General features: G+C 41.7%; 1 protein-coding gene across 1 annotated transcript; it reads right to left on the bottom strand.

Moving 5' to 3' along the window:
- Positions 1–1,659: 1,659 nt before the first annotated feature.
- Positions 1,660–26,806, bottom strand: LOC137890736 (low-density lipoprotein receptor-like). The gene is made up of 13 exons (XM_068734930.1): positions 26,723–26,806; positions 25,705–25,848; positions 23,146–23,526; positions 20,149–20,268; positions 19,894–20,019; positions 18,185–18,356; positions 10,627–10,842; positions 9,864–9,982; positions 9,495–9,634; positions 8,062–8,203; positions 7,724–7,852; positions 6,971–7,140; positions 1,660–3,294 (listed from the first exon to the last, which is right to left on the bottom strand). Exons 1-13 carry the CDS (start codon positions 26,781–26,783, stop codon positions 3,259–3,261), a joined length of 1,956 nt encoding a protein of 651 aa, XP_068591031.1. The 5' UTR covers positions 26,784–26,806; the 3' UTR covers positions 1,660–3,258.
- Between the last annotated feature and the right edge of the window lie 1,055 nt (positions 26,807–27,861).

Genomic DNA, 27,861 nt, shown 5'->3' with positions numbered 1-27,861 from the left:
ATATTATGTACGGTGGATTTATAATAAAGGGCCAAATATGTTTATTGCATCAGCGCCACAAGCCGCTTCCACTGACAACACACTTTATAAATGTTTAATAACACTTTGTAATCTAGCCATCACATGAAGCTACAGTACTCTCCTGCTAACCCATTTGTCCAGCCTCATGACTGATCATAACATTATAACCTGACCGGGACAGATGGACAGGCCAGATGGAAAACTGTAAACTCATATCTCAGAGTGCACACATTAAGACATACGTACAGTCAGCAGAGCCAGCAGGTCAAAAGGCGAAGAACCGGTAAAGATGATCCCTCTGACCTGTTTGGACAGCTGTCAAATGCGCTGACTCAAAGCTGCTTAAACAGAATTAATGTTCCACTGAGATAGTGGTGATGTGCAACATCACCGTGCAACACTTTTTACCACCTACAAATTTTACCTGAAGCTTGAGGATGGAGAAGGAAGCTATAAAACTACATGCTCCATTTCCTGACAGTGTTTTTATTATGCAGTCTAAAGTGGTGACAACGCTGGTCCAAGAAACAAAGTGTGTGTGTTCGTCTGCAAAGACTCCGATCTGACAATGTCGAGTAAAGATGCTTCATAACAAGGAATTTGATTTGTCATGTTGACAAAAAATAAAAATGTTTGATTGCCTTATATGTGCTCATCATCTTTTGGTTCTTGAATATTTGTACCACAGGAAGCGTACACACACAATACAGTTAAATTACTTTATATATATATATATATATATATATATATATATATATATATATATATATATATATATATATATATATATATACATACATATATATATACATACATACATACACACACACGTAATGGACGTAATGTATATATATTACGTCCATATATATATATATATATATATATATATATATATATATATATATATATATACATACATACATACACACACACGTAATGGACGTAATGTATATATATTACGTCCATATATATATATATATATATATATATATATATATATATATATAGACGTTACGTGTTTTGACATTACTGCATTTGTCAGCAATTAAGACTTTTCCTATAAAAAGGCACATTCAATTATTATTATTATTATTATTATTATTAATTAACTGTATTTTACTGTTTTAATTTTGTATCTGCAAATACACCAGATTCTTCTTATGAGTGTCTGCACGGGAGGAGTAATAGTTGTTGACAAATACATAAACACCTTTATATGTATACATTATAGTATGTTATGAAAAATGTATTAAATGTTGAGAAACTGCTAATAAGTGCTAAATAGGAGGACTTAAAGGGTTGAAACGATTTAGATTATATTTTTACGTCATATGTGCAGAAAACCGAAAACAATGAGTCATTCGTTTTCATCACAACCTTCCGTGATTGTGTCACTTGTTAAAATGCTCACTGTGAATAATCAAAGACAATCTGTTCGGTATTACGTTTCAGAAATAAACTGATAAAGATCCGGATCATTATCCTGGGCTGGGGCTCATAACGTGCCACAACTTGCTTTGTTATTCAGGTGATTGCGTTTACACAGTGGTTAATCAACTACACACTTCTGTTACGGTCAAGGTGACTCACTGAGATTTTATAGGCTCACAGAAGACTCAACAATGATTTATGGAGAAATATGTAGGAAAAAAACAAAAAATACTTTATTTCATTAATTTACAGCATTTAACGTACTACATTTTATGTAATAATGACCGAAAATAAATAAAACTCTTTGTTAGAAATAAATACCAACCACACAATTCAGCAGTTTGAGCACAGAATTATCTCTCACTTATTGCAGATGGATTTATATCGGTCCAACAGACTTTCTTTGAGAATAAAAATAACAAAAATAACACAAAAACACTGAATTCAAATTCAGGTTGATCAAACAAACATTCACACCAACACCAGCTCTGTGCACAAGAGCAAAAACAAACCTCAAGGAGCCATTTCTCAAAACAAAACACATGTGTGCCCATTGTAGCACCAGATTATTTCTACCAACATTCAAAGCTTTGTGACATTTTCCTCTTGCCTGATGGAGCAGAAGAACAGCAGTAGTTCAGTAAAAAGTGTGAGTGTAACAAAGCGGACATCTGTACCATTAGATGGATGATTTTATCCAAAGGGTGCTACAATGACACAATTCCAGATGTGCTTATTGCAGATGTGTAGTCCCCGTTGAGAATCAAACCTACAGTATTCTTCTATTGATTAAACTTTAAAAGGCCACTTTGAGACTGCAAAAAGAGGTAATGAAAAGGCGCATTAATGCCGCATCACTCATCACTGCCAGCTTATGACTATGCATTACACTTTACAGCTAGTTGTGTGCACACTCTGTCCTATATCTACAGTAGATAAAGGGCAGGGTAACTGATGAAAGAAAGACCTGTACGTGGGAAGTAAAGCTCTCAAAACATACCTGGTCTGAACAAATCAGATCATTCAAACGGTCTGTCAGTCCACCACTTAATACAGGGATTTGGACGAGAAGATCGATATATAGTGGTATCAATCTTCTCCTCTAACTCTTGGCAAGAAAGGGCATAAGTGTGTTTCACCAAATTAACTATCCGATTAAACTTTTCATTGAACAAGGCAGACATTCTAAAAAGTGTGAAACTCCTGAGGTCAAGAACAAACTAGTGGCGTGCCAGTTTTTAAGTCACATTATTCATAATATTTGATGTTGGAAAATAAAAAAAAAAATCCTTAAGATGACATAAATGTTGAGGGGGAAAGTGCTACTTAAAAATAAAATAAAAATCTGCATTGCCAGTGTTACTTTCAATTATTGTCAATTAACCAATAAATCATTCAGACTGTAGAATCTCAGAAAATACTGAGAAATGCAGTCTCTGATTGCTTGATTTGACCCAAATATATTTAGTTAACTATCTTTGGGGAAACAGAGAAGCAGAGGCAAAGGCAAAAATAAGGCAAAATTGTCATCCGTGCTGATATTCAAAGCACAAAAAAAAAGTGATGTTTGTTTGTTCAAAAGAATAAAAACTAAAATCATCATCAACAACAACGACGTGTAATTCTTAAAGTACAACTTCTTCAAAACAGAAGTTACCATTTGAAAGCCTTTTCTCCGTCTGAACTCTGGTTTTTACCAACGTGTCTCTTCTTTCGTGATTTCAACCTGCAGCCCTGAGGTCACCGTGTGGGTGGAGACAGCACCGGGTGAACCCCAGTCAGCTGGCCGTCTGTGTCGCACCTTCTTCATTCGCTGTCTAAGTCCAGCTTTAGCAGAGTTTCCTGGCGAGAGAGAAACATGCGGCTTAGTCGACACTCTGCACCACAATAAGACTTTAACCTGATGGGAGTGTTTATCTGGGAAGCTGCAGATATATTTAAATCACACACACAGCTAACAGTAACATTTTAACAATAAACTTCAATTCACAATTTATATCACAACCAACAGTCAACAACAACAACTGAGATAAAAAATATGAATAATTGTATAAAAATGAAGACTGTGTTTATTTATCAATTCATCAACCGATTATTGTCTTGATCACTGAAATAATCATTTGGTCTACAGGATATCAACAAAAAACAAAATTGCTCATCTCAATTCCCAGGAGATTATGTATAAATATTAAAATGTCTTGTTAAGTCAGACCAACGGTTAAAAATTCAAAGATGTTCAATTTACTATCAAAGAAGACTAAAACAAATTTGAACTATTCACATTTTTGTCATTTTTCATTAAAAACACGGTTAAAGTCTACACCTGTACCGACGTATACTCAGCTGGTAGTATTGGCCTGGCTGTATCGGTCGTATTCTAATTTACAGTCAACTAAGATAGTCAAAAAGCTCCTTGGTGGCAAGGTGCCGTGGGTGGATGAGACCCTGAGATGCTGAAGGCGCTGGACACTGTTGGGCTGTCTTGGCTGACATGCCTCTTCAATGTCGCATGGGGGTCGGGATCAGTGCCCATGGACTGGCAGACTGGGGTGGTGGCTCCCATTTTCAAAAAGGGGTACCGAAGAGTGTGCTCGTGACCGAAAGCACAAGGCTGTGGCTACAAGCGGCCGAAATGAGTTTCCTCCGTAGGGTGGCTGAGCTCAGCCTTAGAGATAGGGTAAGGAGCTCGGACATCAGGAGGGAACTTGGAGTTGAGCCGCTACTCCTTCGTGTCGAAAGGAGTCAGCTGAGGTGGTTCGGCATCTAATTAGGATGCCTCCCGGGCGCCTCCAACTGGAGGTTTTCCGGGCACGCCCAACTGGGAGGAGACCCCGGGGAAGACCCAGAACAAGCTGGAGGGATTATATCTCCCAGCTAGCCTGGCAATGCCTCAGGATCCCCCAGTATGAGCTGGAAAATGTTGCAGGGGAGAGGGAAGTCTGGGTCAGCCCGCTTGGCCTGCTGCCACCCTCAATGGTTTGCCATGGAATTTGCTGCACAAGTTCAAGCCCCCCTCAGGATGAATTGTAATATATTAATAGCAATAATATGATCATTTCTGATGTGTTTTGGTGGCCATTTTTGAAAATTGGCGTTTTATAAAAGAAGTTATTATTAAAGGTTTTAGGTTATATTTGCCTGATTGACAGATGTCTCATGATTTCACACTCTGCTGTTTGCAGACCTGCATTACTACAGCTCCACCTCGGCTTCACACCATTGTTGATATTTGTTTAGTTTTTTGGGCTTTAGTGACAAAGATGGTGGGAAGCGGTGAACCCATATTTTATTGTAATTTTATTTTTTAATTGACAAGAATTTAAACAACAACACAGACTGTACTTTTATGTATCAGTTGCAATTGTTCTCTGTAATCCCTCGTCATCATGCTGTGTGTGACTTCAGGAGCAGCTGCTTTTCTTCAGGCAGAGACAATGGCTACACCAACATCAGTTCTTAGATCACAGAAGGATGAAAACATCCGACTTTCTTCCTCCAGACTATGATGACTGCAATGGTTTTACCAAAATGGGATTCTACAGACTTCTCTCAAAAATATTGTTCAAAAACTGCCTATAACAAACGTAATTTGATACAATAAACATAATTTGTGTCAAATTTCAATAGCTATAAAATATATATTACTTTCATGACAACAAAATTTAGTGTTTATCGGTTTCTTGTCAAAGTATTAAGGCTGGATTTTAGTTGGCAATTATTTATTAATTTCAGCCGTATCCTCCCCCTGATTCAACAATGTGGTTGAGGTAAGGTAATCTTCATTATCCCCAGGGGGCAATCTGTTGCAGAACCAGCAGTAATACAAACGTACTGGTCCTACTTTGTGACTCTGACCATGTACACTTTGGGTCAATTCGATTTTATTGCACACAGTCTAGAGCTACTTTAAGGGTACCGAGTAGTACGCAATGAAGCCTGCATGCCGGCCCGTCATGGTGGGAGCCCTGTCTGTTGTCACCGACACCGGGGGGGGGGGGGGGAACCAACCCTCCGAGGCACGCGAACGTCTTTGGGCGCCCATTCAAACCTCTAGTCTGGGCTTCTTCGGTCGGATTGCGATGCCTCGCCTCTACCCCCGAGCTCCATGGTGACTAGTGCTATTTTTAGAACATGCCTTGCAGGCAACTCTCGTGGTCCATGCAGGCGACCAGGTGCCCGTGGGCACCGTGTTGGCTACCTCTGCTCTAATCTGTTTCTGTTTTCCAAGGTACGTTACCCAAACCAACACATAACAGAGAAGGTTGGATCAGATTCACTAAAGCAAGTTTAAACATTTACATAAAAGTGGTATCAACATTAAAACCACTGAGTTTTTGATAAAAATGCATGCGATGATGGGCATTTGAACCTAATACTGATGTGGTTTGTCCAAATGTTGACTAATCCTCAATAATTGTCCCCAGATACTTCTACAGGTACTGTAGAACAACTTGTACAACCTGGTCTTTTGAGTCTGCACCAGTCACTACATTCATCCAACACCAGACTGAGGTCAGTTCAATTATTGCTACGCAGGGACAAATTAACAGATTCATCTGCGAACTTAAAGATTTGTCTTCCCTCATAATGACACTGAAACTCATTTGTATACAACACAAAAAAAGTGGTGAGATGACACAGCCCAGGTGAGAACAGGTGACAGATGAAAGAGCATCAGATAAAAAGCCAATGAATTTCCCCTTTTGAGACCTGTCAGTTAAAAGGTCAAACCAACCAACAAATAAATCTAGAGTCAATATTGTCTGGGTATATGATGGAAAATATGTCAGACGATGGTTCTGCACAGTACACAGTATATAAAGTATAGCACAGTATATTTCTCTACAGCTCTGTATCTCACTATAACTGCCCACTTTTTACTTTTTAACTAAACCTCGTCCACATTCACCCTGTCACATTACCAATGCTAAAAACACTATAAACTTCTGTTTCCCTTTTACTTTAACACTCAAAAACAAACCTGCCACATCAGAGCCTGGGTGGGTGCATTATGATTAGATTTGATTGTCAGTGCAGCCAAACAATTGTCCTCAGAATTGTATTCAAAAGGTGGCCAAAAACACAGATCGCATAGATGTTTGACATCATCTTTTGCAAACGTCAAACTGGTGAGAGGAGAACAGATGTAAACACAAATACAGAACTGCTCCAACTTTGAGAGAAAACTTTGTTCATGTGAGGAAACCGTCTCACAAAATAAAAAGCTGATTCAGAAAAAAACGTTTTTGGGGCCTTTAAAAGCAAAGCAATTCATGAGACTTCATGCACTCTTTTAAAAGTCTTCTTCTCTCATTGTTAAATGGGTATTCGTCTTGTGATAGTTTGCCACATCATAAACACAGTCTCCAAAATAATCATGAAGTGGAAAATAAACACCTCTTTGAAACAGTTATATATATCTCAAGTGTACACATGTGCACTCTCTGAAGACGAATGAAGGCGAATGAAGGTGTGTATGTCTGCTTTTTTTATGAGTGGGTGTGTTTTTTGTACAAACCTCTCTTATGTTGACGAGATGCGTGTTCGGACCTACGTGCGACCCCTGGATGATGAGCGGGTCCTGGGATTCTTTGAGGGAGAAGCTCTGCTCAGTGAGAGACCTGGACGACCTGAACTCCTCTCTCCACCACCACAGAGCCATTCCCACCAGCAACACACTGAGAAACACTGGGACACACACACACACACACACACACACACACACACACACACACACACACACACACACACACACACACACACACACACACACACACACACACACACACACACACACACACACACACACACACACACACACACACACACACTTAATCATTCTCTGGAGCCTCTGCAGACTTGACAGAGGGTATCTAAAGACGTCTGCATATCGGCCCCCTCACCGTCAGAGGAACAACACAAAGGTGGCTGTAATGATTGAATTGAGAGAATTTCATCTAACACATAAATATAAATATAAATATATATATAAATATAAATATATATATATATAAATATAAATATATATATATATATATACACTGCATTTGCTTCTCTACATACTGAAAGACACATCACACAATAAACTAGGTAAGTAATTATACATGTAGCTTGAAACCAAAGAAGTAAAAACAGAAAGAGCTTAAAGACGCAGTCCGTTTGTCAAAGGGCAGACTTGTAATGTAAATAATTTATATAGCCAACTGTTATATGTGGCAGCCCTTGTGTCACATTGCTTTTCTCTTTTACAGGGAGATAAAAAGTTTCTTACCAATAAGAGAGAGGATTCCAGCAAATGTAGCGTCGGAAGGAGTGCAGCTGAACTCTAGACTCTCATTCAGCAGGTCCACAACACAGCCGTGCTCACACACCGTCCCGGGATGTCCGCATTCAGATGGCCCTAAGAACCAGGCGAAGGTATACTAGGTTGAGAGGAATCAATGACTGCAAGATAGCATTACTGGCCAGCAGCACAAACAGAGTGTCCATCTTTCTCAATAAACTTGAATCAATCCCTGAACTTCTTACAAAAACTAAACTAAAACACCCCTTAGCTAAATCCCCATAAAGTGTGAGACATGAATGTTTCATTTCTTTGACTAACCATACCCTTTGGTTGGAGAACAGGCTGAATGACGACCACACCACCCGGTGAGGTGACGTTTGACAGCAGTACTTGGAGATTGCAGCCGTTGTGTTTGCTGGCTCGGCAGATGGAGCGCGTCTCTTCTTCACTCCAATATACAAAACCCTGAAGCAGAATGGACCGAGCGAGCAGAACTGTTATTTCATGGCAAAAATTGGATCAATTACTTTTATTATCAGTTGAAGTTTGCGCTAAAGGTGCTCTGTGGTCAACAGTTTGTATTTGTATTCAGTGTTTCTCAACAACATGCAATGTGTCTATGCTTGAGGTCCAACAAATGTCTTGAATCCATTTCCTTCCTTGAAACCAAGGGATGCCAAATGCAAGTTTAATTTTCTATCACACTGGGTGATTTTACGTGTAGCCTGGCTGCCAGCAGTTAAGACATTTCCAGCCATTTGTCTGCCCAAAATCTTTGCATCATAATGCCACTAGTGATCAAGAACACCAATAGTATAAAAAAATAAATTAAAAATAAATAAATAATATATATATTATAATAATAATAATAATAATAATAATTATTATTATTATTATATATATATATATATATATATATATTATAATAATAATAATAATAATATATAAAAATATATATATAATTATATAAATAATACTAAGGGGACAGTAGAGACAAAAATATAACTTTTGAACAGTCAAATTAAAATTATATTTGGAGGCACAAAATCTGATTCTGAAACATCAGCTAAAGAGGAAGCCAAGTTTACATAATTTGTTTTCTATGTGTGTTTATGCCTTATGTGTCTGTTAACAAATGTACATTTTCTCTCCGTATGTTGTCAGTATGTAATGAAAACCTACCAAAAAGGGTTGTTCAAGGATTAAGAGCAACTTAATAACTGAGAATTCTGCCTGATTTCTTGGTGCCATGAACAAAGGGACTTGTTTCTAAGAGTTAATTAAATTGCATGACAATGACAGGACTGGGAAGGTATTGCTGTATGAGAAGGGTTATGGGACTCGCATATTAGGTGAACACGCACGCATTTTCTTCTTGCATTTGTCTTTTTATTAACACTCGCACAATTGTTTCAGGCTCTGTCTTCATCATTTGACATCCATGTGTGTAGCAAACCAGTTTTTAATAAAAAAGAAAACTGTAAGAAGAACATTTGCGAGTGCTTGTCTGATATGACAATTCTATGAGAATTTCCAGAGGTTGGATATAAAGGAAACGAGTAGAGCCCGTTCCTCCCTTTGCCCTGCATACTTATAGGATTCCCATAACACTGTATATGCTTTATTACTTTTACTCCACAGTATTAAACATTTCTTTCAAGCTAATGGGAGGCTGAAGCCTGGATGCATTGGGTGACATGGGTACACCAGTCTCCATTTCATCATAGGGCTGTTAAGTGTTTTTTTTTTTTTTTACCTCAAACACAGCCAGTCCGAAGGGCCGGTCCAGATAACCGTTAGACTCTACCACTGTTTTGCGATGACGGCCCTCTAGATTTACTCTGGAGATGCTTCTCATTCCCTGGTCAACCCAGTACAGCAGCTGACGAGGCATATCTAGGAAAAAACAAAAATCGCACAGGAAGCGGCAACATTGAGCAACACTGAACTGTGATGGCAATAGCCATCTGACTTCTAGATACATAATTTACATACGGTTCCTGTTTTAAAAAAGGGAAGCTGATGGTGTTTCTCCTTTTCTTTTATGTAATCCACATATATTTCAACACCTTCTGAAAGTTCAACAAACTCACTCCATTATCATCTGTGAAATGTGAGAACATACCCAGAGAGATTGCGACAGGCTGGCGTAATGAAGAAATGACCAGAGCCATCCTGTCCCTGCCATCCAAGCTAGCTCTCGCAATCTTTGGGGAGCTGCCACACTGAGCCCAGAAGAGTAGCCTGAGAAAACAGACGCAGCGGATGAAAAATGCTTGTTTTGCAACAACATTCTTCCTTCATAATGTTTTTAAAAGGTTCTTCTGTAAATTCATATTTCTTGCATTTGTGCTTGTGTATTTTCCATTTTATGAAACACATTGTATGGCACCTTTTCTATTAAATGTGCTGTATAAAAGTTGTCTTATTATCATTATTTAAGGATAGCAGAGGCTCTATGTTTTAAAACCCAGGTAGGTAAATTATTGTAAAGTTATTCAGACTAAGCCCCCCCCCCCCCCCCCCAAGTTGCCAAGCAAATTAATAAGCTGAAACTCAAACTAACCTGAACCCATGCTGTTGGACCTGAATGTATTCGAGTTGAGAACAAAAAGTGTACCTTTCATTACTGTGCAGCTGCCATCTGTTGTATGTATTGCTATGTATCCTATTGCCCTTCCCTGGGTAAATACATGTTTAAAAGAAGTCTTGCGTTTAACCACCTCTTACTGTAAGTGATATTGGTAATTAACAACCTGTGTAAAAGCTTTAAAGCAAACGTTGTAATCCAAAGATCATGACGAAACAATGTCATCACAGTCTGGCTGACTTGAGTATACTGAACCTTCTTGTTAGCTATTGCTCAAAATTAACCTGGGCTATCCTACCCTTGGAGAGGATCCACAGCCACCGCAGAAGGTTTGTCCAATCCTGTGATGAGCTGACGCTGAACCGAACCATCCAGCAGGCCAACGTTAACAGAACCGCTCTCCATACTGGTCCAGTAGAGGAGCTGGTGGATCCAGTCCACAGCCAGGCCCGACGCTGAACCTTGAAATTTCAGCACCAACACCGAATCCTCCGTCTTTCCATCTACAGAGACTCTGAAAAACATCCAGGGGTGAAAGAAACATGTATATAAAAAACAAAACATGGTTTCCAATCCATCCAAATACTGAGTAAGACAATACATGACTGCATCCTTCAATGGGTTAATTCATCTCTTCCCATTATGATTGTTAACTCTGAAAACTTTAGAGCAAAATGCAAGTCACTACTACAAACCTTTGCGTTCGTTGTTATTCAACTTCAACTTTTGATCCAGACTGAAATATCTTTTTCCATTATCAACTTATTTATCATCAGTTACTGGGTGGATTGAGACATTGTTTACAGATATTCATGTCCCTCAGAGGATGAAGCCTAATGACTTTGGTGATCCCATGACTTTTCGTCTATTACCTCCATTAGGTCAAAATGTACATGTTGGCTTTTGTTAATGACTAAATAATAGTAAAGTAGTAGGAAATGCCATAATGCTAACATGCTAAACTAAGATGGTTATTATGGTAAACAACATTAAAGCTGCTGAACATCAGCATGTTAGCATGGTCATTGTGAGCACATTAGCATGCTGATGTGAGCATTTGGCTCAACGCAAGGATCCCCAGCATCTATTTAATACTGAGTGTTGATTTTTGACCCCAAAAAAAGGAGAAAATATCAATCAAGCAGTTCTTTCCATTTGATTTATTTCCTAATCATTTAAATTATGTTTTAAGCAAATGACCTCCATAGATTATATCAGTAAAAAGCATAACATTTAGAATTGTTGGTGGTTTACACTGACTACACTGAAGTTATTTTGTCAGGGTGGTGGTGGAAAAAGTTTCTCTGGAGCCTCGCTGTCAATTAAAGCTCCTACAAAGAAAAATCGGAATCCGCAAAAATCGGAAACTGTTGGTCAGACTTCATCTAATAATCAGTTTTGTGTGGCAACATGCACATACAATGACTCTTCTCCTCTTGATGTGCACAACCTGAATTTCCCACCGAGTCCTTTTATTAGATGAATCCATTGGTTGAAAATTGAAAAAGAGTCAGTTAAACTGAAATGTATTCATCCCCATTAGGGAATTTTGTCTGTGGAATCAAATGGTCTCCTCTCCGGGGAGCCATCACCTTAACGTGGTGGAGAGGTTTGAGTGCCCTCATGACCCTGAGGGCTATGTTGTCTGGAGCCTAGAGCTCCTGGTAGGGTCTCCCATGGCAAATTGGTTTCAGGCGAAGGGCCAGACTAAGAATGGTTCAAAAACCCCAATGAAAGAACGAAGAAGAGTCGAGGAGACCCTGCCCGGAGGAAGCCCGGGGCCCACGTCTGGAGCCAGGCCCAGTCGGAGGGCCCGACAGCGAGCGCCTGGTGGCCGGGTTTGCCACGGAGCCCGGCCGGGCACAGCCCGAAGCAGCAACATGGCACCTCCCTCCTCTCCATCCTATGGGCTCACCACTTGCAGGAGGAACAGCTGGGGTCGGGTGCGCTGCCCCATGGGTGGCAGTGAAGGCCAGGGATCTCGACGGACCAGACCCGGGCAGCAAAGGCTAGCTCTGGGGACGTGGAACGTCACCTCTCTGTGGGGGAAGGAGCCGGAGCTTGTGTGGGAGGTGGAGCGCTACCAGTTAGATCTGGTGGGGCTTACCTCTACGCACTGCATCGGTTCTGGAACCGTACTCCTGGATAGGGGTTGGACTCTTTTCTTCTCTGGAGTTGCCCAGGGTGTGAGGCGCCAGGCGGGTGTGGGGATACTCACAAATCCCCGGCTGAGTGCTGCTGCGTCGGAGTTTACCCCGGTGTACGAGAGGGTCGCCTCCCTACGCCTGCGGGTTATGGCGGGGAAAACTCTGACTGTTGTCTGTGCATATGCACCGAACAACAGTTCAAAGTATTCGGCCTTCTTAGAGACCCTGACTGGAGTCCTGTATGCGGCTCCAGTGGGGGACTCCATAGTTCTGCTGGGGGATTTCAACGCGCACGTGGGCAACGATGGGGATACCTGGAGAGGCGTGATTGGGAGGAACGGCCTCCCTGATCTAAATCCGAGCGGTCGTTTGTTGTTGGACTTCTGTGCTAGTCATGGATTGTCCATAATGAACACCATGCTCGAGCATAAGGATGTTCATAAGTGTACGTGGTACCAGAGCACCTTAGGCCGAAGGTCGATGATAGATTTTGTTATCGTATCATCGGATCTGAGGCCGTATGTTTTGGACACTCGGGTGAAGAGAGGGGCGGAGCTGTCAACTGATCACCATCTGGTTGTGAGTTGGGTCAGAGGGTGGGGGAAAACTCTGGACAGACCTGGTAAGCCCAAACGGGTAGTGCGGGCAAACTGGGAACGTCTGGAGGAGGCCCCTGTCCGGGAGATCTTCAACTCACACCTCCGGCGGAGCTTTTCTAGCATCCCTGTGGAGGTTGGGGGCATCGAACAGGAATGGACGATGTTCAAAGCTTCTATTGCCAAAGCTACGGCGGTGAGCTGTGGTCTCAAGGTCTTAGGTGCCTCAAGGGGCGGTAACCCTCGAACACCGTGGTGGACACCGGTGGTCAGGGAAGCCGTCCGACTGAAGAAAGAGGCCTTCCGGGATATGTTATCCCGGAGGACTCCTGAGGCAGTTGCAAGGTACCGACAGACCCGAAGGGCTACAGCCGCTGCCGTGAAGGAGGTAAAGCAGCGGGTGTGGGAGGAGTTCGGAGTGGCCATGGAGAAGGACTTTCGGTCGGCACCAAGGTGTTTCTGGAAAACCATCCGGAACCTCAGGAGGGGAAAACGGGGAAACATCCAAGCTGTATACAGTAAGGATGGGACTCTGTTGACTTCAACTGAGGGGGTAATCGGGCGGTGGAAGGAGCACTTTGAGGAACTCCTGAATCCGACTAATACACCCTCCATTGTAGAGGCAGAGCTGGAGGCTGATGGCGGAGCATCATCAATTTCCCTGGTGGAAGTCACTGAGGTAGTCAAACAACTCCACAGTGGCAAAGCCCCAGGGATTGATGAGATCCGTCCAGAAATGCTGAAGGCACTGGGTGTGGAGGGACTGTCTTGGATGACAGGTCTCTTCAACATTGTGTGGAGGTCTGGGACAGTGCCTAGGGAGTGGCAGACCGGGGTGGTGGTTCCCCTGTTCAAAAAGGGGGACCAGAGGGTGTGTGCCAATTACCGAGGTATCACACTACTCAGCCTCCCTGGTAAAGTCTACTCCAAGGTGCTGGAAAGGAGGGTTCGGCCGATAGTCGAACCTCGGATTGAAGAGGAACAATGCGGATTCCGTCCTGGCCGTGGAACAACGGACCAGCTCTTCACTCTCGCAAGGATCCTGGAGGGGGCTTGGGAATACGCCCATCCGGTCTACATGTGTTTTGTGGACCTGGAGAAGGCGTATGACCGGGTCCCCCGGGAGATACTGTGGGAGGTGCTGCGGGAGTATGGGGTGAGGGGGCCACTTCTGGGGGCCATCCAATCCCTGTATGCCCAAAGCGAGAGCTGTGTCCGGGTTCTCGGTAGTAAGTCGGACTCATTTCCGGTGAGGGTTGGCCTCCGCCAGGGCTGCGCTTTGTCACCAATCCTGTCTGTGGTATTCATGGACAGGATATCGAGGCGTAGTCGTGGGGAGGAGTGTTTACAGTTCGGTGGGCTGAGGATTGCATCGCTGCTTTTTGCAGATGATGTGGTCCTGATGTCTTCATCGGACTGTGACCTCCAGCACTCACTGGATCGGTTCGCAGCCGAGTGTGAAGCGGTTGGGATGAGGATCAGCACCTCGAAATCTGAGGCCATGGTTCTCAGCAGGAAACCGGTGGATTGCCCACTCCGGGTAGGGAATGAGTCCTTACCCCAAGTGAAGGAGTTCAAGTACCTCGGGGTCTTGTTCGCGAGTGAGGGAACAATGGAACGTGAGATTGGCCGGAGAATCGGAGCAGCTGGGGCGGTATTGCAGTCGCTTTACCGCACCTTTGTGACGAAAAGAGAGCTGAGCCGCAAGGCAAAGCTCTCTATCTACCGGGCAATCTTCGTTCCTACCCTCACCTATGGTCATGTGGACTGGGTCATGACCGAAAGAATTAGATCGCGGGTACAAGCGGCCGAAATGGGTTTCCTCAGGAGGGTGGCTGGCATCTCCCTTAGAGATAGGGTGAGAAGTTCGGTCATCCGTGAGGGACTCGGAGTAGAGCCGCTGCTTCTTTGCGTGGAACAGAGCCAGTTGAGGTGGTTCGGGCATCTGGTGAGGATGCCACCTGGGCGCCTCCCTAGGGAGGTGTTCCAGGCACGACCAGCTGGGAGGAGACTCCAAGGGAGGCCCAGGACCAGGTGGAGGGACTATATCTCCAAACTGGCCTGGGAGCGCCTCGGGATCCCCCAGTCAGAGCTGGCTGATGTGGCCCGGGAAAGGGAAGTTTGGGGTCCCCTGCTGGAGCTGTTGCCCCCGCGACCCGATCACGGATAAGCGGACGAAGATGAGATGAGATGAGATGAATCAAATGGTTCATGTGCGTAAAAACACAGAGAAACTATGTTAGCAGGATTACCAATCACTCTTCAAATTCTTATAAGTGAACAATTATATCAAAAGAAAACTGAAGCACAAAGAACCAGGAGTTTGTGTCTCTTTATCTGTAGGAGCTCAGATTATAAGATCAGATAGAGACCTTGTCTGAAAGCTTTACGTCAGTTAAATAAAACAGAGAGGCAATAACAATAATAGGAATAATAGGAACAATAGAGGGAGGAGTGAAATGGTTGATCTTGATTCATCTACCTATTTACCTTGTTCTTTGTTCGGTTATCACATTAACATTGTATTTATCAGCCAGCTGAAGTGGGCCGGCCATCTGTTCAGGATGTGTCCTGGAGGTCTACTGGAAATGCTTTCAGTCAGAAAAGCATTTTTCATAACCGTGTCAAAATAATGGAATTTACCATCAGTGGTCAAAAATGAAATATCTTCAGTTCTTTCACTTTTCAGTTGAAGCTGTGGCTCATTAATAATCAACAAGTCACAATATTAGTGGTTTTCTCTGCTGCAATCTTGTTGTGTCATGATCCCTCTCTGTTATTCCAGTTATTTTAATTCTTATGTATTGGTGGAGGTGCACTGTACTATAATGTGCATATTTATTATGCTCTGTATATGAATAGATATGTTGTCTTGTTCTCTGATTCCCTTTTTAACATCTGGCCAGGGACAACATACTCTACAGACAATAAGCCATGTCCTTGTTGAAAAAAATAAATAAAAACAAAATAAAAAATATAGTAAATAAATGTACGCCCAAAGCGAGAGCTGTGTCCGGGTTCTCGGCAGTAAGTCGGACTCGTTTCCGGTGAGGGTTGGCCTCCGCCAGGGCTGCGCTTTGTCACCAATCCTGTTTGTGGTATTCATGGACAGGATATCGAGGCGTAGTCGTGGGGAGGAGTGTTTACAGTTCGGTGGGCTGAGGATTGCATCGCTGCTGTTTGCAGATGATCTGGTCCTGATGTCTTCATCGGGCTGTGACCTCCAGCACTCACTGGATAGGTTCGCAGCCGAGTGTGAAGCGATTGGGATGAGGATCAGCACCTCTAAACAAAAACAGAGTAGTGTGGATGTACTCTTAGTACATCCACACTACTCCGTTTTCGTTTGGAAACGCATATGTTTTGCTCCGTTTACACTGAGCGTCCACACTACGCCGGGGTTTTGGAGCACCGTAAACGGATAAGTTTAGAAACGATAACTTTGAAAACTCCGGGTAGCGTATTCGTGTGGACGGACGGAAACGCATAAGTTTGGAAACAATGACGTAGACACCCGCGATCGACTACCAGGTTAATTTAACGCGGACAACTGATTACAGTTATTGCTGACCTTGTTGTCTTTACTAGCAGCTGTTGTCCAGTTAAAGTCTGCATGTCTGCGGAGGAAACAGCTGTTATTGTAGCGATCGGTGAGCGGCGTGAGAGAGAGACAGAGATCAGTGAGCGGAGAGAGAGAGAGAGAGAGAGAGAGAGAGAGAGAGAGGGAGAGAGAGACCCGCAGCGCTGTAACTAACGTTAAGTTTGAAAAATAAAACCTATTAAACTTTCCACGAACTGTATCTGTTTGAGATTATAGAGGAAGATTTGAGAGAAGATCTTAAGTATCAAACACGTACTTACGATCATTAAAGACTACTTTATTACTCTGGTTGCTTAGTTACAAAATACGACAATCTACTTCCTGTTTACATCGGCGCATGCCAAGTGTACGTGAAGAGTCACGTGATATTCGTTTCCAGGCGTGTAGTATGGACGGAAATCATTTCGGAAACGATGGCTGAAACGCTGTATGGACGGAGATCGTTTTCGTTTGAAAACTCCGTTTCCAAACGAAAACGGAGTAATGTGGATGTAGCCTAAATCTGAGGCCATGGTTCTCAGCAGGAAACCGGTGGATTGCCCACTCCGGGTAGGGAATGAGTCCTTACCCCAAGTGAAGGAGTTCAAGTACCTCGGGGTCTTGTTCACGAGTGAGGGAACAATGGAACGTAAGATTGGCCGGAGAATCGGAGCAGCTGGGGCGGTATTGCAGTCGCTCTACCGCACCGTTGTGACGAAAAGAGAGCTGAGCCGCAAGGCAAAGCTCTCTATCAACCGGGCAATCTTCGTTCCTACCCTCACCTATGGTCATGTGGACTGGGTCATGACCGAAGGAATTAGATCGCGGGTACAAGCAGCCAAAATGGGTTTCCTCAGGAGGGTGGCTGGCATCTCCCTTAGAGATAGGGTGAGAAGTTCGGTCATCCGTGAGGTACTCGGAGTAGAGCCGCTGCTCCTTTGCGTGGAAAGGAGCCAGTTGAGGTGGTTCGGGCATCTGGTAAGGATGCCACCTGGGCGCCTCCCTAGGGAGGTGTTCCAGGCACGACCAGCTGGGAGGAGACTCCGAGGGAGGCCCAGGACCAGGTGGAGGGACTATATCTCCAAACTGGCCTGGGAGCGCCTCGGGATCCCCCAGTCAGAGCTGGCTGATGTGGCTCGGGAAAGGGAAGTTTGGGGTCCCCTGCTGGAGCTGTTGCCCCCACGACCCGATCCCGGATAAGCGGTTGAAGATGAGATGAGTAAATAAATGTCCCCTATTCCAGTCATTTCCAGCAATAAAGAGGATTAATTATACACCTGATCTGCCTGGGGTAAGTTTTGGATGCCCTAGGAGGAGCAGGATAAATGTCTGGGTTATCTCGTTTGTCCTGCTGCCACAGCAGCCCATAATCACATAAGTGGTGGATAATTAATGGATGGATGGAGTTCTCCCATTTGCATCATGGATGTGGGCTTTTAACAAGAGTTGCAACTGTCACATACCTCAAGCATTGCTTTGGCTTTGTAAGGTAATATAAAGCGGTGTTTGGTGGCTTCAGCTCCACTCGGTTACCTGTACACAGAGCCTTGTCCTTGCTGAGCCCAGTACAGTGTTCGGTTAGAGGCCAAAGCCGCCACTGGCCCTGGTCCTGGCATATTTGGAGCTGGTTCCCTGTACTCGGAGCCAGTGATGCTTATCCATTGTATTCCTTGAGAAGAGGTGAAAACCAGCTGAGCCCCATCCCCTGGAAGGACACACAGAAAAAACACACAGTTGTTCTCGTGTCATGCCTAAAGATGTCCTGAGCTGATGCTTGTGTGCCAGTCTTCATGTCTTCATTCAATGCTTGTTGTCACATGTAACACTTGTTGTGACTGTATCTTACATGTTTGGATGTGTTTTGTTGTCCTTCTAACATTTGATTTGACTTATTTTAGCCCCTGCCCCACATTCCCTCTAGAGAGGCTGTGGCTTTTGCCAGGCAGCCATTGTAAATAAGATCTTGTTCATGACTCGTCTGGTAAAATAAATTATCTGAAACTCAAAGACTAAATTCCCTTTTTCTCAAACGAGTATCAAACTAACATCTTTGACGAATGGCAATGAGGCGTGCGGCTTTAAAATGTGGAACAAGTAGCGAAACTATATGGAATTAAAGTGGAAAATTTAAGCAACCTAACCTGTAAACCAGTGTCAAATAACACTTTAATAGAAGAATACGAAGGAACCACACTGAACAGTGACGTTATCAGTGGGAGTGTGGACACTTTGAAGTTCATGGTTTGACGTCATATCGCCTACATATCAAAAGAATAGTCCTCTCCTGAGGACTATAATGCTTGTTCAATAAAGAGGTCTCTAGTTGAATGAATAATGTTGGCCAATATGTTTGTACAGCCACACTACCTCACACTGTAAATGAGTCAAGGTGTATTAAGGTGGAACAGGTCCTGACTAAAAGTAAACCAGAACAAGCCTGCTACATGCCACAGATAAAATACAATTTCATGAGCAAACATGTATTCTGGTGAGTTCTTATACAAATATCATGACTGCATGCATTTCTGGTTGTGCTCCTAGCAGTGGGAAACCAACCCTTCACAACATGTGCTCTATTCATCGTGTTTTGAGGGACATTAGGGGCACGTTTATTGAAAATAGTTTCAACAATGCAAAAATTCTATGTTGTTATTAAACTAGACAGAGACGTCACAACTGATCTCAGACAAGAAGCATAAGATTATTCCAGTTTGAGAGACTCTCTTTCCCAGCTCAAGCTTCCTGTTGTGCACGCACTGTATTTTCATATCCCATCCCATGATACAATCAAATATGATTCATGGATTTTTGCCTAACTTCACAAAAAATTGTCTGGGATAGGCAAATTGTTAAAGATAGTCATGTAGTCTGCACATAGTCTTATCTGTTGGTCCTGTGATAAAATGGTGACGTGTGCAGGCAGCACTCTGTCTCCTGGCCAGTGTATTCTTGAAAGATGTATACTTTGTTACAGTTCAGACAGCAGCGCAATAAAATACAGAAAAATAAAAAAGTCATGCTGCCTCGATGTTGAAGGGTTTTGTTATAGCCCGTTTGTCCATCTTTAAATCATACACTTCAGCACCACCTCAACATTAATCTGGGCCTCCTCCCATCATTTTTCAATCTGATTCTGACTTCCATCCATTCCATCTTACTAACCCAGGATCTCTGTGGTAAAAGAAACAACTTTTATGTCGTCAGTGGCAGGTTACCAGATGCTCTGACAATTTGTTTCTCACCTTTGGCCTTGCACTCTCTGGTTGTTGGGTTAATCTGGTAGTCCTTGTTGCAGTCACAGAAGAGGCTGCCGTTAGTGTGAACACAGAGCTGATCGCACACATCGCTCTCCAGGCACGCGTCGAGCTCTAGACGAAAGGAGTTTCAAGGATGCAGCATAGGAATGTGTTAAAAACAGTGTACAGTGTAAAACGGTGAATCTTTATAACTGGTGATGTCAAACTGGTACCAAGCTGCTCCATCAGGCTGCCACTCACCCTCACACTGGCTGTCCCCGACCAGCCTCATGTGGTTGGGGCAGTCGCAGTGGAAACCCAGCGGCTGGTCCACACACTGATGAGAGCAGCCGCCATTATTGACCTGACACTCGTTCTGATCTGCAAAAAAATGACATCACCACCAGCGGATTCATACAAGGACAGCATGACAAATGTGAAGATTTATTTTGTTCGTGCTCACGTACAGAACGTTGTTTGAGTTACATGCATGGCACCCAAAATGACAAGTTGTGCTCAGGTGGGTTAAAAACAATTTAGTGTTATATGAAACAAACATAAGATATAAAAAAAAAGCAACGGAGATATCTACATGTTGATAATGCAGCAAAGACATTTGCTCCTTGATGTCTAACACAATGAACAAAAACGAGTTTCGGCCTACTGTATGTAACTCACTAATCTGCTCAAGGAGAGGGAGAGACCACTGGCCCGCTGCAGATACGCAACAACCCCCAAAATGTGGATCTGTGATTATAGTCAGTTTTTTCTGTTTCTTTTAAGCTATTGAGTGACAAATGTGTCTGTTTGGTCATTGTGTTCAATCGTCTTTCCTCTGATGCATGTTTTTTTCACAAGTGGAATCTTAATTTTCTGTATTGAACTTCTGGTTTTACTCAGTGGGAGAGTCACAATGTTGGGAATGTGTCGAGTTGAAAATGTCATCTAAGAGCCACCTTTTCTGTCTCTCAAAGGACATATTTCTAGAGAGATGTTCAATTCAACGAAGCACATCCCCTTTCTGGAAAGGAAACTGATGAAATCTTAGTCTGTTAGAATCGGTTTCATGCACTTGGTCAAAACTGACTGGTCCATACTCTGAAATAATAATTGGATACATTTCAGGGTTGTCGATTTGGGATATAAACACAAATGACTAGAAAGAAAACTATTCTGATGGACTTTTGTTGGAGGATGAGTAATAATAACCCTAATATACTTCTCTGTTCTTAGCGACTGAACACAGTAGAAGATGTTGTGAAAGAAATCTGAAGTTTCATCACTGGGTCTATAATTGCTGGCCAGTTATTTTCACATTCACGATAAGTCCATTAATAAATACAAAGCGACCATCTGGGTCTACAACCGTATTTTTGTTTTGGTAAGGTACATTTATATTTAATATTATAGCAACACCATTTTGGTTTTTTTTAAGAATCACAATGCAGAAAATATGTGGTCTATCGATTTAGTTCTGAGTGTTAGATGTTCTAATATGTTTCTTGTAGAAGACAAAAGATGGAGTTCATCCATGTAAGAGGACTTTGGCGTTGACATTTTTAAACCATTAAAATGTTTTAATGAGTTTAAAACGAGTTGTTGTGCAGCCCTCTTCAGAGTACTGAAAGGAACCAAAAACACAACCTACCAGTGTTGTAGCCAAGGCCAAGATCATTCTGATACACTCGATACAAAAAGCTTCGAAACATTTGGTTTTTAACCACAAGCAGATTTACAGCCTGATGACAGAGTCTACTGTTTGTTTGTTAAAGGATTTGTGAGTGGAAAAAATGTAAAGAGTACCACAAGTATGCTCTGTCATCAAGGATGAGCAATAGATTAGGCTAACCTCAACCAGAGGCCTCAAAAGGGGACATTACACAATACTTTGAACTGCCTCTCAGCACTACATTATTGTAGTACAGATTGTCATACAGTGACTTTTACAGTGACAATCAAACTTCTTCACATAAGGGCTTCAACTAATGATGATTAATCTGCTGATTGTATTTTCACTTTATGGATTCATTGTTAGTCTACTGAATGTCAAAAAATCAGTTTGTAATGATGTAAAACAGAGAAAAACAGCAAATCATCAATGATGATCAACGATGATTTAATTATCACAATAATTTGTGTGTTGATCGTCTAATGGACTAATCGTTTCAGCTGTGGTACACATACATGTGCTCCCTGTCACAAAAACACAAATGTATTCCCTATGTGATGTTTTTCAAACGACTCTGGCATTGATCACACAAAAAGTTATCTTTGACTTAACAATTCTGAACTCGGTAATATCACTTGACCTGTCGAGAGTTATTAAGTTAAGTTCAAGCTCAAATTTTATGACACTCCCAACCAAAGAGATGTTCATAAATATATACGCATCTCGTCTTTGTGGCACTTCCTGAGGAAACAGATTAGTTAATGACCTTGTTATACATGTAAACAGCCTGAGAATCTGTGTTCCAAGATGCTGGAAGCCCTTCTTTAAAAAGGCAAGGTGCAGTATGGAGCGGTGCCACATCGCCCTCTGCTGGCTGATTAGTAAAATCAAGTACCACATGTGGAAGCTCGACTACAGTATGCGTTTGTTAAACATGTTACCAAAACCACAGAGGAAAGGCCTTCACAAGACATTGGAACCTGGCAGCAGCGATTTGCTCTCAGCCACAGCAGCATTGACGTATGTACATATCAGTGCGTCAGTATGCAACCGAATCGCTCTTCGGATGTTCAAACGCCATCTGAAACCTTCTCCCCTCCACAACGTTCTACTTCTGTTGCTTTCTTGTGAACGACCGAGTGCAACAGCATGAATAACTTTGAGGAGAGACGGTCAGAACTTGTGCTCCGTTATCTTCATTTGAACGATTATGAACGTTGGCTCGGATGCTGACGTTGGGTGATGGAGACCTGGCTTGTGGTCTGTGTTCTAGTTCATCTGAAAGCTGTTGGATTGTGTTGAGATCAGGAGCAGAAAAGCTCCACCACACCAAACTGGGAAAACCATTTATTTATGGCTTTGTGCACGGTGGCATTGTGACGATGGAACAAGAAAGGGCCTTCGCCAATTTTTTTGTATGCAGCACTATTAACATTTCCCTTATTGGGACTAATAGCCCAACCATGTAGAAACAGCCTCAGACCCAAAGTACAAAAAAAGTATTTGGACAAGAATGTATCGTGTATTATGATACTGATTTTCTTTTGTTTTGCAAATTCAAGGATGAGAAGTGAAGCCGTGTCACTCACCACAGTTGTCCTCGTCGCTGCCATCAGAGCAGTCTGGCGAGAGGTCACACCTCCAGCTCTGGCGGATGCACTGCCCATCTCCACACTGAAACTCAGACGGCGTACACGTGTGAGAGGTCTGCGGGCGAGGTCGAGACAAACCACACAACTGTCGAGCCTCGTCCCGTCCGTCTCTGCAGTCGGTTCGCCCATCGCACAGCTGGTTTCTGGGCAGACAGATGTCAGACGGCCCGCAGAAGAAGGAGTCAGGGGTGGTGCAGTTCTGGCAGGAAGCCTCGTCACTCCAGTCGCCACAGTCGTCCGCTCCATTACAACGCAAATGTGGAGCTATACACCGTCTGCTGCGGCAGGCAAATTCATCTTTCGTACACAAAAAGTGACCTGTGAAGAGAGAGAGTCACAAGTTACATCAATAATAAAGTCTGTGCAGCCCTTAAAAGTGTTTTTACAGTATTGAGTCAGTGAAATGTTCATTCAGACCACTAACATTACCAGAATCTAATTTCTGTTGAGTGTTTCAGTTTATAATAAATCTCTAATAGCAGTCTCAGAGCAACTCAAGAGAGCAACAAAATTAAATATGCAACGTCAGAGAGAACTACGTTGAGGAAAAGATTAAAAAAAAGAATATGAAAATAAGTTTGGTGGGGGCGAATCTATGTGGGGAGGCTAATGAATCACAATACATGTTTTCATCAGAACCAGCTGTCTAATGGGTCCATCACATTAGTTCATAAGCAATGCCCCTAAAGATCACAACCATCCAGACCTTCAGCTTGGTTTAATGTGAGCAATATGTATTGAAAAAAATGCTCTTTCAGAGTATATGAAGTTTTATATCACAATATTGATATATATACACTGTATATATTACAATAGTATCAACTGAGAAACTGTTAAGGATAAAATAATCAGTCAGAAATGTGTTTTATGACTAATTCAGCAAATCACATTGGAGCAGTGATTTTATAAAAATTAAATCTCGTCATGATGCAGTTCTGCAGACTGTTTACAACATTACCAAAATGTCCTAACACACCCATAATTACTAAACTTACTACCTCTTTATTCTTATCTGAATGAACTTATATCGCTCTGTGATCAACAACAGATCATTTCCTCTTGCAATTATCCATTTGCTTTTTTCTCACTGCATCCCAGTAAAACTACAATCTGCTGCACATCTGAGTGGGAGAAAGTAAATCCTGTTCCCTTCCTACATTTTCCTGGCTGCCATTCAAACCAGAAACTTTCAGGTCTCACGTCTCAAGCAACACTGCCAATATTCATACCTGCTGGCATTCCTCACATCAACAGTGATTATGTGTAATCACAGAACACTTTCTCCTGCAGGCTTTTTCTTTGCTAACGTTACGCAGCTTGTGGCTCATGCTCAACACCAAATCCCTCCGGAATTCAATTTCAAAGTCTAATTACTTCATCAGGATTATAAGACAAAAATCTGTAACGGTATTTTTCTCCACTCAGCGCAGGAAAACGAGACGAGAGTAGGTTATAATCAGCTAACACTGCATTACACAATACTGTATGTTAAATAAAACATGTGTAGGTAAAAGGGCAACACAATAGTTAGAGATGGTAATTGTGTGAACCTGTTAAGACTTTGACACCAGTTGTGATGGTGAAGCCACTGATAGAGCAGAAACTGAGAAAATCCCAGATAATCACCTTTGATCAACAGGTCACCAGCCAGTGTGGACATGGCATTGTGTGTGTGTGTGTGTGTGTGTGTGTGTGTGTGTGTGTGTGTGTGTGTGTGTGTGTGTTTTAGGAAATGTGTATAAATTCAAGGTAAAGTGAATCCTCATTACGGTGCAAAGTAATACTTTACTTTTTAATACTTCTGTTACTTATTGTTTTGGCTCCACACGTCAGTCAGGACCGGGTGATGTCTGTCTTTTTACCTTTACCATTGTCAAAACAATCATCCATCTGTTTATCAGCCTATCTCTCTCAAATTAAAAAGTGCTAGTTAGAAAATCCCTTTTGTTAATGTATCAGTTAGATGTTGAGATGTTTGCATCTCAACATCTGAAGCAGGATTCTGTATGTATGCCCCATGTATCTTGAACAAACTACCAGAAAACTTAAGGTTTGCTCCAACTCTCAGATATTTTAAATCAATGCTAAAACCTTTCTGTGTGCGACTTCTTTTTTTTTTTTTTTTATCTAATCAAATTTGGAACTATCCATTCATATATATATCCATTCTCCTATTCAATGTTTTATTCAAGGAAATCTTAGCTCTTGTTTTATTTTACTCTATAAATCTTACAGATATACTGTGTATGTCTTTTTATACTGCCTTGCTTTTCTTGTATCTCTTAAGCCTTCTCATGTCTTACATAAAGCACTGTGAATTGCCTTGTTGTTAAAATGTGCAATATAAATTAACCTGCCTTTCCTTGTCTTAAATTACTACATAACTATCAAGAAGTGCCTTTTTTTTTGGTTTGGTTTATGCTACACACATACCGCTTATGTGTGTGTGTATGTGTGTGGTTGTGGATTGAAACATATTGTCAACAATATACTCACCACAGCGATGTTCGTCTGATCCGTCCTCACAGTCTGCATGTCCGTCACACACACTCGGTGTCTGAATGCACGAGCCATCGCTGCACCTGAACTCCAGATGCTGCTGGCAGGCGGAAGGTGAACGAACTGCAGCACCTGAAACTCCTACAAACAGATGATTTACTGTTACTGTGCAGAGAGTCAGACAGTCAAAGGCATCACAAAGGACAAAATAACCATTCCATAATAGACAAAAGGATATTATTAATTCATAGGTTACGTCTTGTATGCTGTGTTTTATACAAAATATAATATTGTCAATATATATATAAAAAAAAAAAAAAAAAAGCCAAACAACAAAAAGACGTGATCATCCAATGGTCATACATATGTCATGTGGTGACATAAAGCCTATAAGGTAATCCTGAAGTTATTTCATAAATTATCAAAATAAAGCCTATTTTCTGGAACTGGATAAATAACCTGCTCAAAATGTGATTTCAATAATTTATCTCAGAGCTAATGCTCTAACTTGTCCTCATTGGGTTTACAGAGCTACACTGACACAGTTGTACTTATACATGTCTGTAATTACTCATATTTAATTTAGATATACAAGCATTATGTATACATTATATAGCATACCCATATACACCTGAAAATGCAGATATGTAACGATGCACTGCAAAGGAGTCAGTTAACATCCGCAACATAGATTTAGAATAAGCCCCTTTTTTTTAATCTTTCTACCTTTATTAGCAAATTTCGCACATATATTTCACATAAATAAAAAAGACAGGGTTTAGACAGGCTTCCCGTAACGTTATATATTTGTTTAATTTGTTTACACTGAAACTAGGAGAACATTAGTGTTTTCCAAGTCAACTGTGTTTGCATGGTAAACGGACCTCATTCAAACTGACAGGTCTGCTCGACTGTGAACTCCCACTTCGTGTGTCCCTCCATTTAAAACACTAATAACACTTAATACAAGCAGCTCTTTAATGTCACACATGCACAAGTGACTTCAGTATCTTACCCCAAATATGACACCAGCTTAAAGGCGTGAGCAGAAACAATAAACCTCCAAGGTGTCCCATGCTCGATGTCCTCCACAGTTGAATCGCTCGCTCGAACGCGGCGCGGAATTATGACGTAAGAGTTGTCTGTAGGTTGAATATGAGAAGGTGCTACGGTCATGGTCGAGGTAGTTTAAATATATTTTAATATTCCCTCTGCTGTTCATTTGTCATTATTTTATTCATTTATATTATTTGTTTTGTTGACGTCGAATATTTTGCCGCCGTAGTTCACCTTTTTAAAATAACTTGGATAGTGTTTTACTAAATATTATAGCGTATAATACACAACGTCTTGGATATAGAACTCCTGTTTCACTTTTTAAAGTTTTTTGTTGGGTAACTGTAGTCACTTATTAGTGTATATTAAAATGTCTGCACCTATCACAGCTGCCTCCAATCGCGTTAGCTGATTAGACTAAAGTCACTACTCCCAAACTCAAAAGTCTGAACATGCTCTCACCTGTTGAGAAGATAAATTTAAATAATCTTGGCAGGTGTGTTGATGCTTAGTCTTACTTTACAGCTGTACTAAAGTCTGTAGTTTGAAGATTATAGTGTCTCAAACTTTACTTTCACTAGAAGCATTTGGGACAAACAAAAACACCCATTGAATATTAGTGGGTCATTAAACTAAAAGTATGATTGTAAACCCAATGTGTACTGACTCTAACCTCACTGATAAATACTTACTTAGAAATCCATTTTCTATATATATATATATATATATATATATAGATAGATAGATAGATAGATAGATAGATAGATAGATAGATAGATAGATAGATAGATAGATAGATAGATAGATAGATAGATATTTTAAGTATTTGTTATTTCAGTTATATGGGATATAATCCAGGGTCAAACTCACAGACACAGAGCAGCAACAACCAAAACACTTTAAAATGACAAGCATTTTCTCAAACCTGATGCTAGTTTGAAATGACAAAGATACTTAATGTCAAATACAAGGTAATTAAATTATCAGAACGATGCATCAGACATCCTGATTTTCTATTTCATGTAATGAGAGTTTACCATTGGTATCTCCATTCTGTCACCTAATTGCAATGAAACTGTTTTGAGGATTTTTGTGAGG

This window comes from Cebidichthys violaceus, unplaced genomic scaffold (genome assembly GCF_023349555.1).
Source record: "Cebidichthys violaceus isolate CVI_PGR_0920_01 unplaced genomic scaffold, fCebVio1.0.p SCAF_68, whole genome shotgun sequence".
In the NCBI taxonomy this organism is placed as follows: domain Eukaryota; kingdom Metazoa; phylum Chordata; class Actinopteri; order Perciformes; family Stichaeidae; genus Cebidichthys; species Cebidichthys violaceus.
The sequence above is the reverse complement of the archived record's forward strand: the minus strand, read 5'-3'. Positions and strand labels throughout refer to the sequence as shown.

Bases quoted from the DNA above. Each gene is read 5' to 3' on its own strand.
- LOC137890736 (XM_068734930.1), bottom strand. From the start codon at position 26,783: ATGGGACACCTTGGAGGTTTATTGTTTCTGCTCACGCCTTTAAGCTGG. The intron at 18,357-19,893 runs GTGAGAAACAAA...GTGTCCTTCCAG, and splicing joins CAGAGAGTGCAAGGCCAAAG to GGGATGGGGCTCAGCTGGTT. The intron at 8,204-9,494 runs GTAAAAAAAAAA...ATTCTGCTTCAG, and splicing joins TCGGACTGGCTGTGTTTGAG to GGTTTTGTATATTGGAGTGA.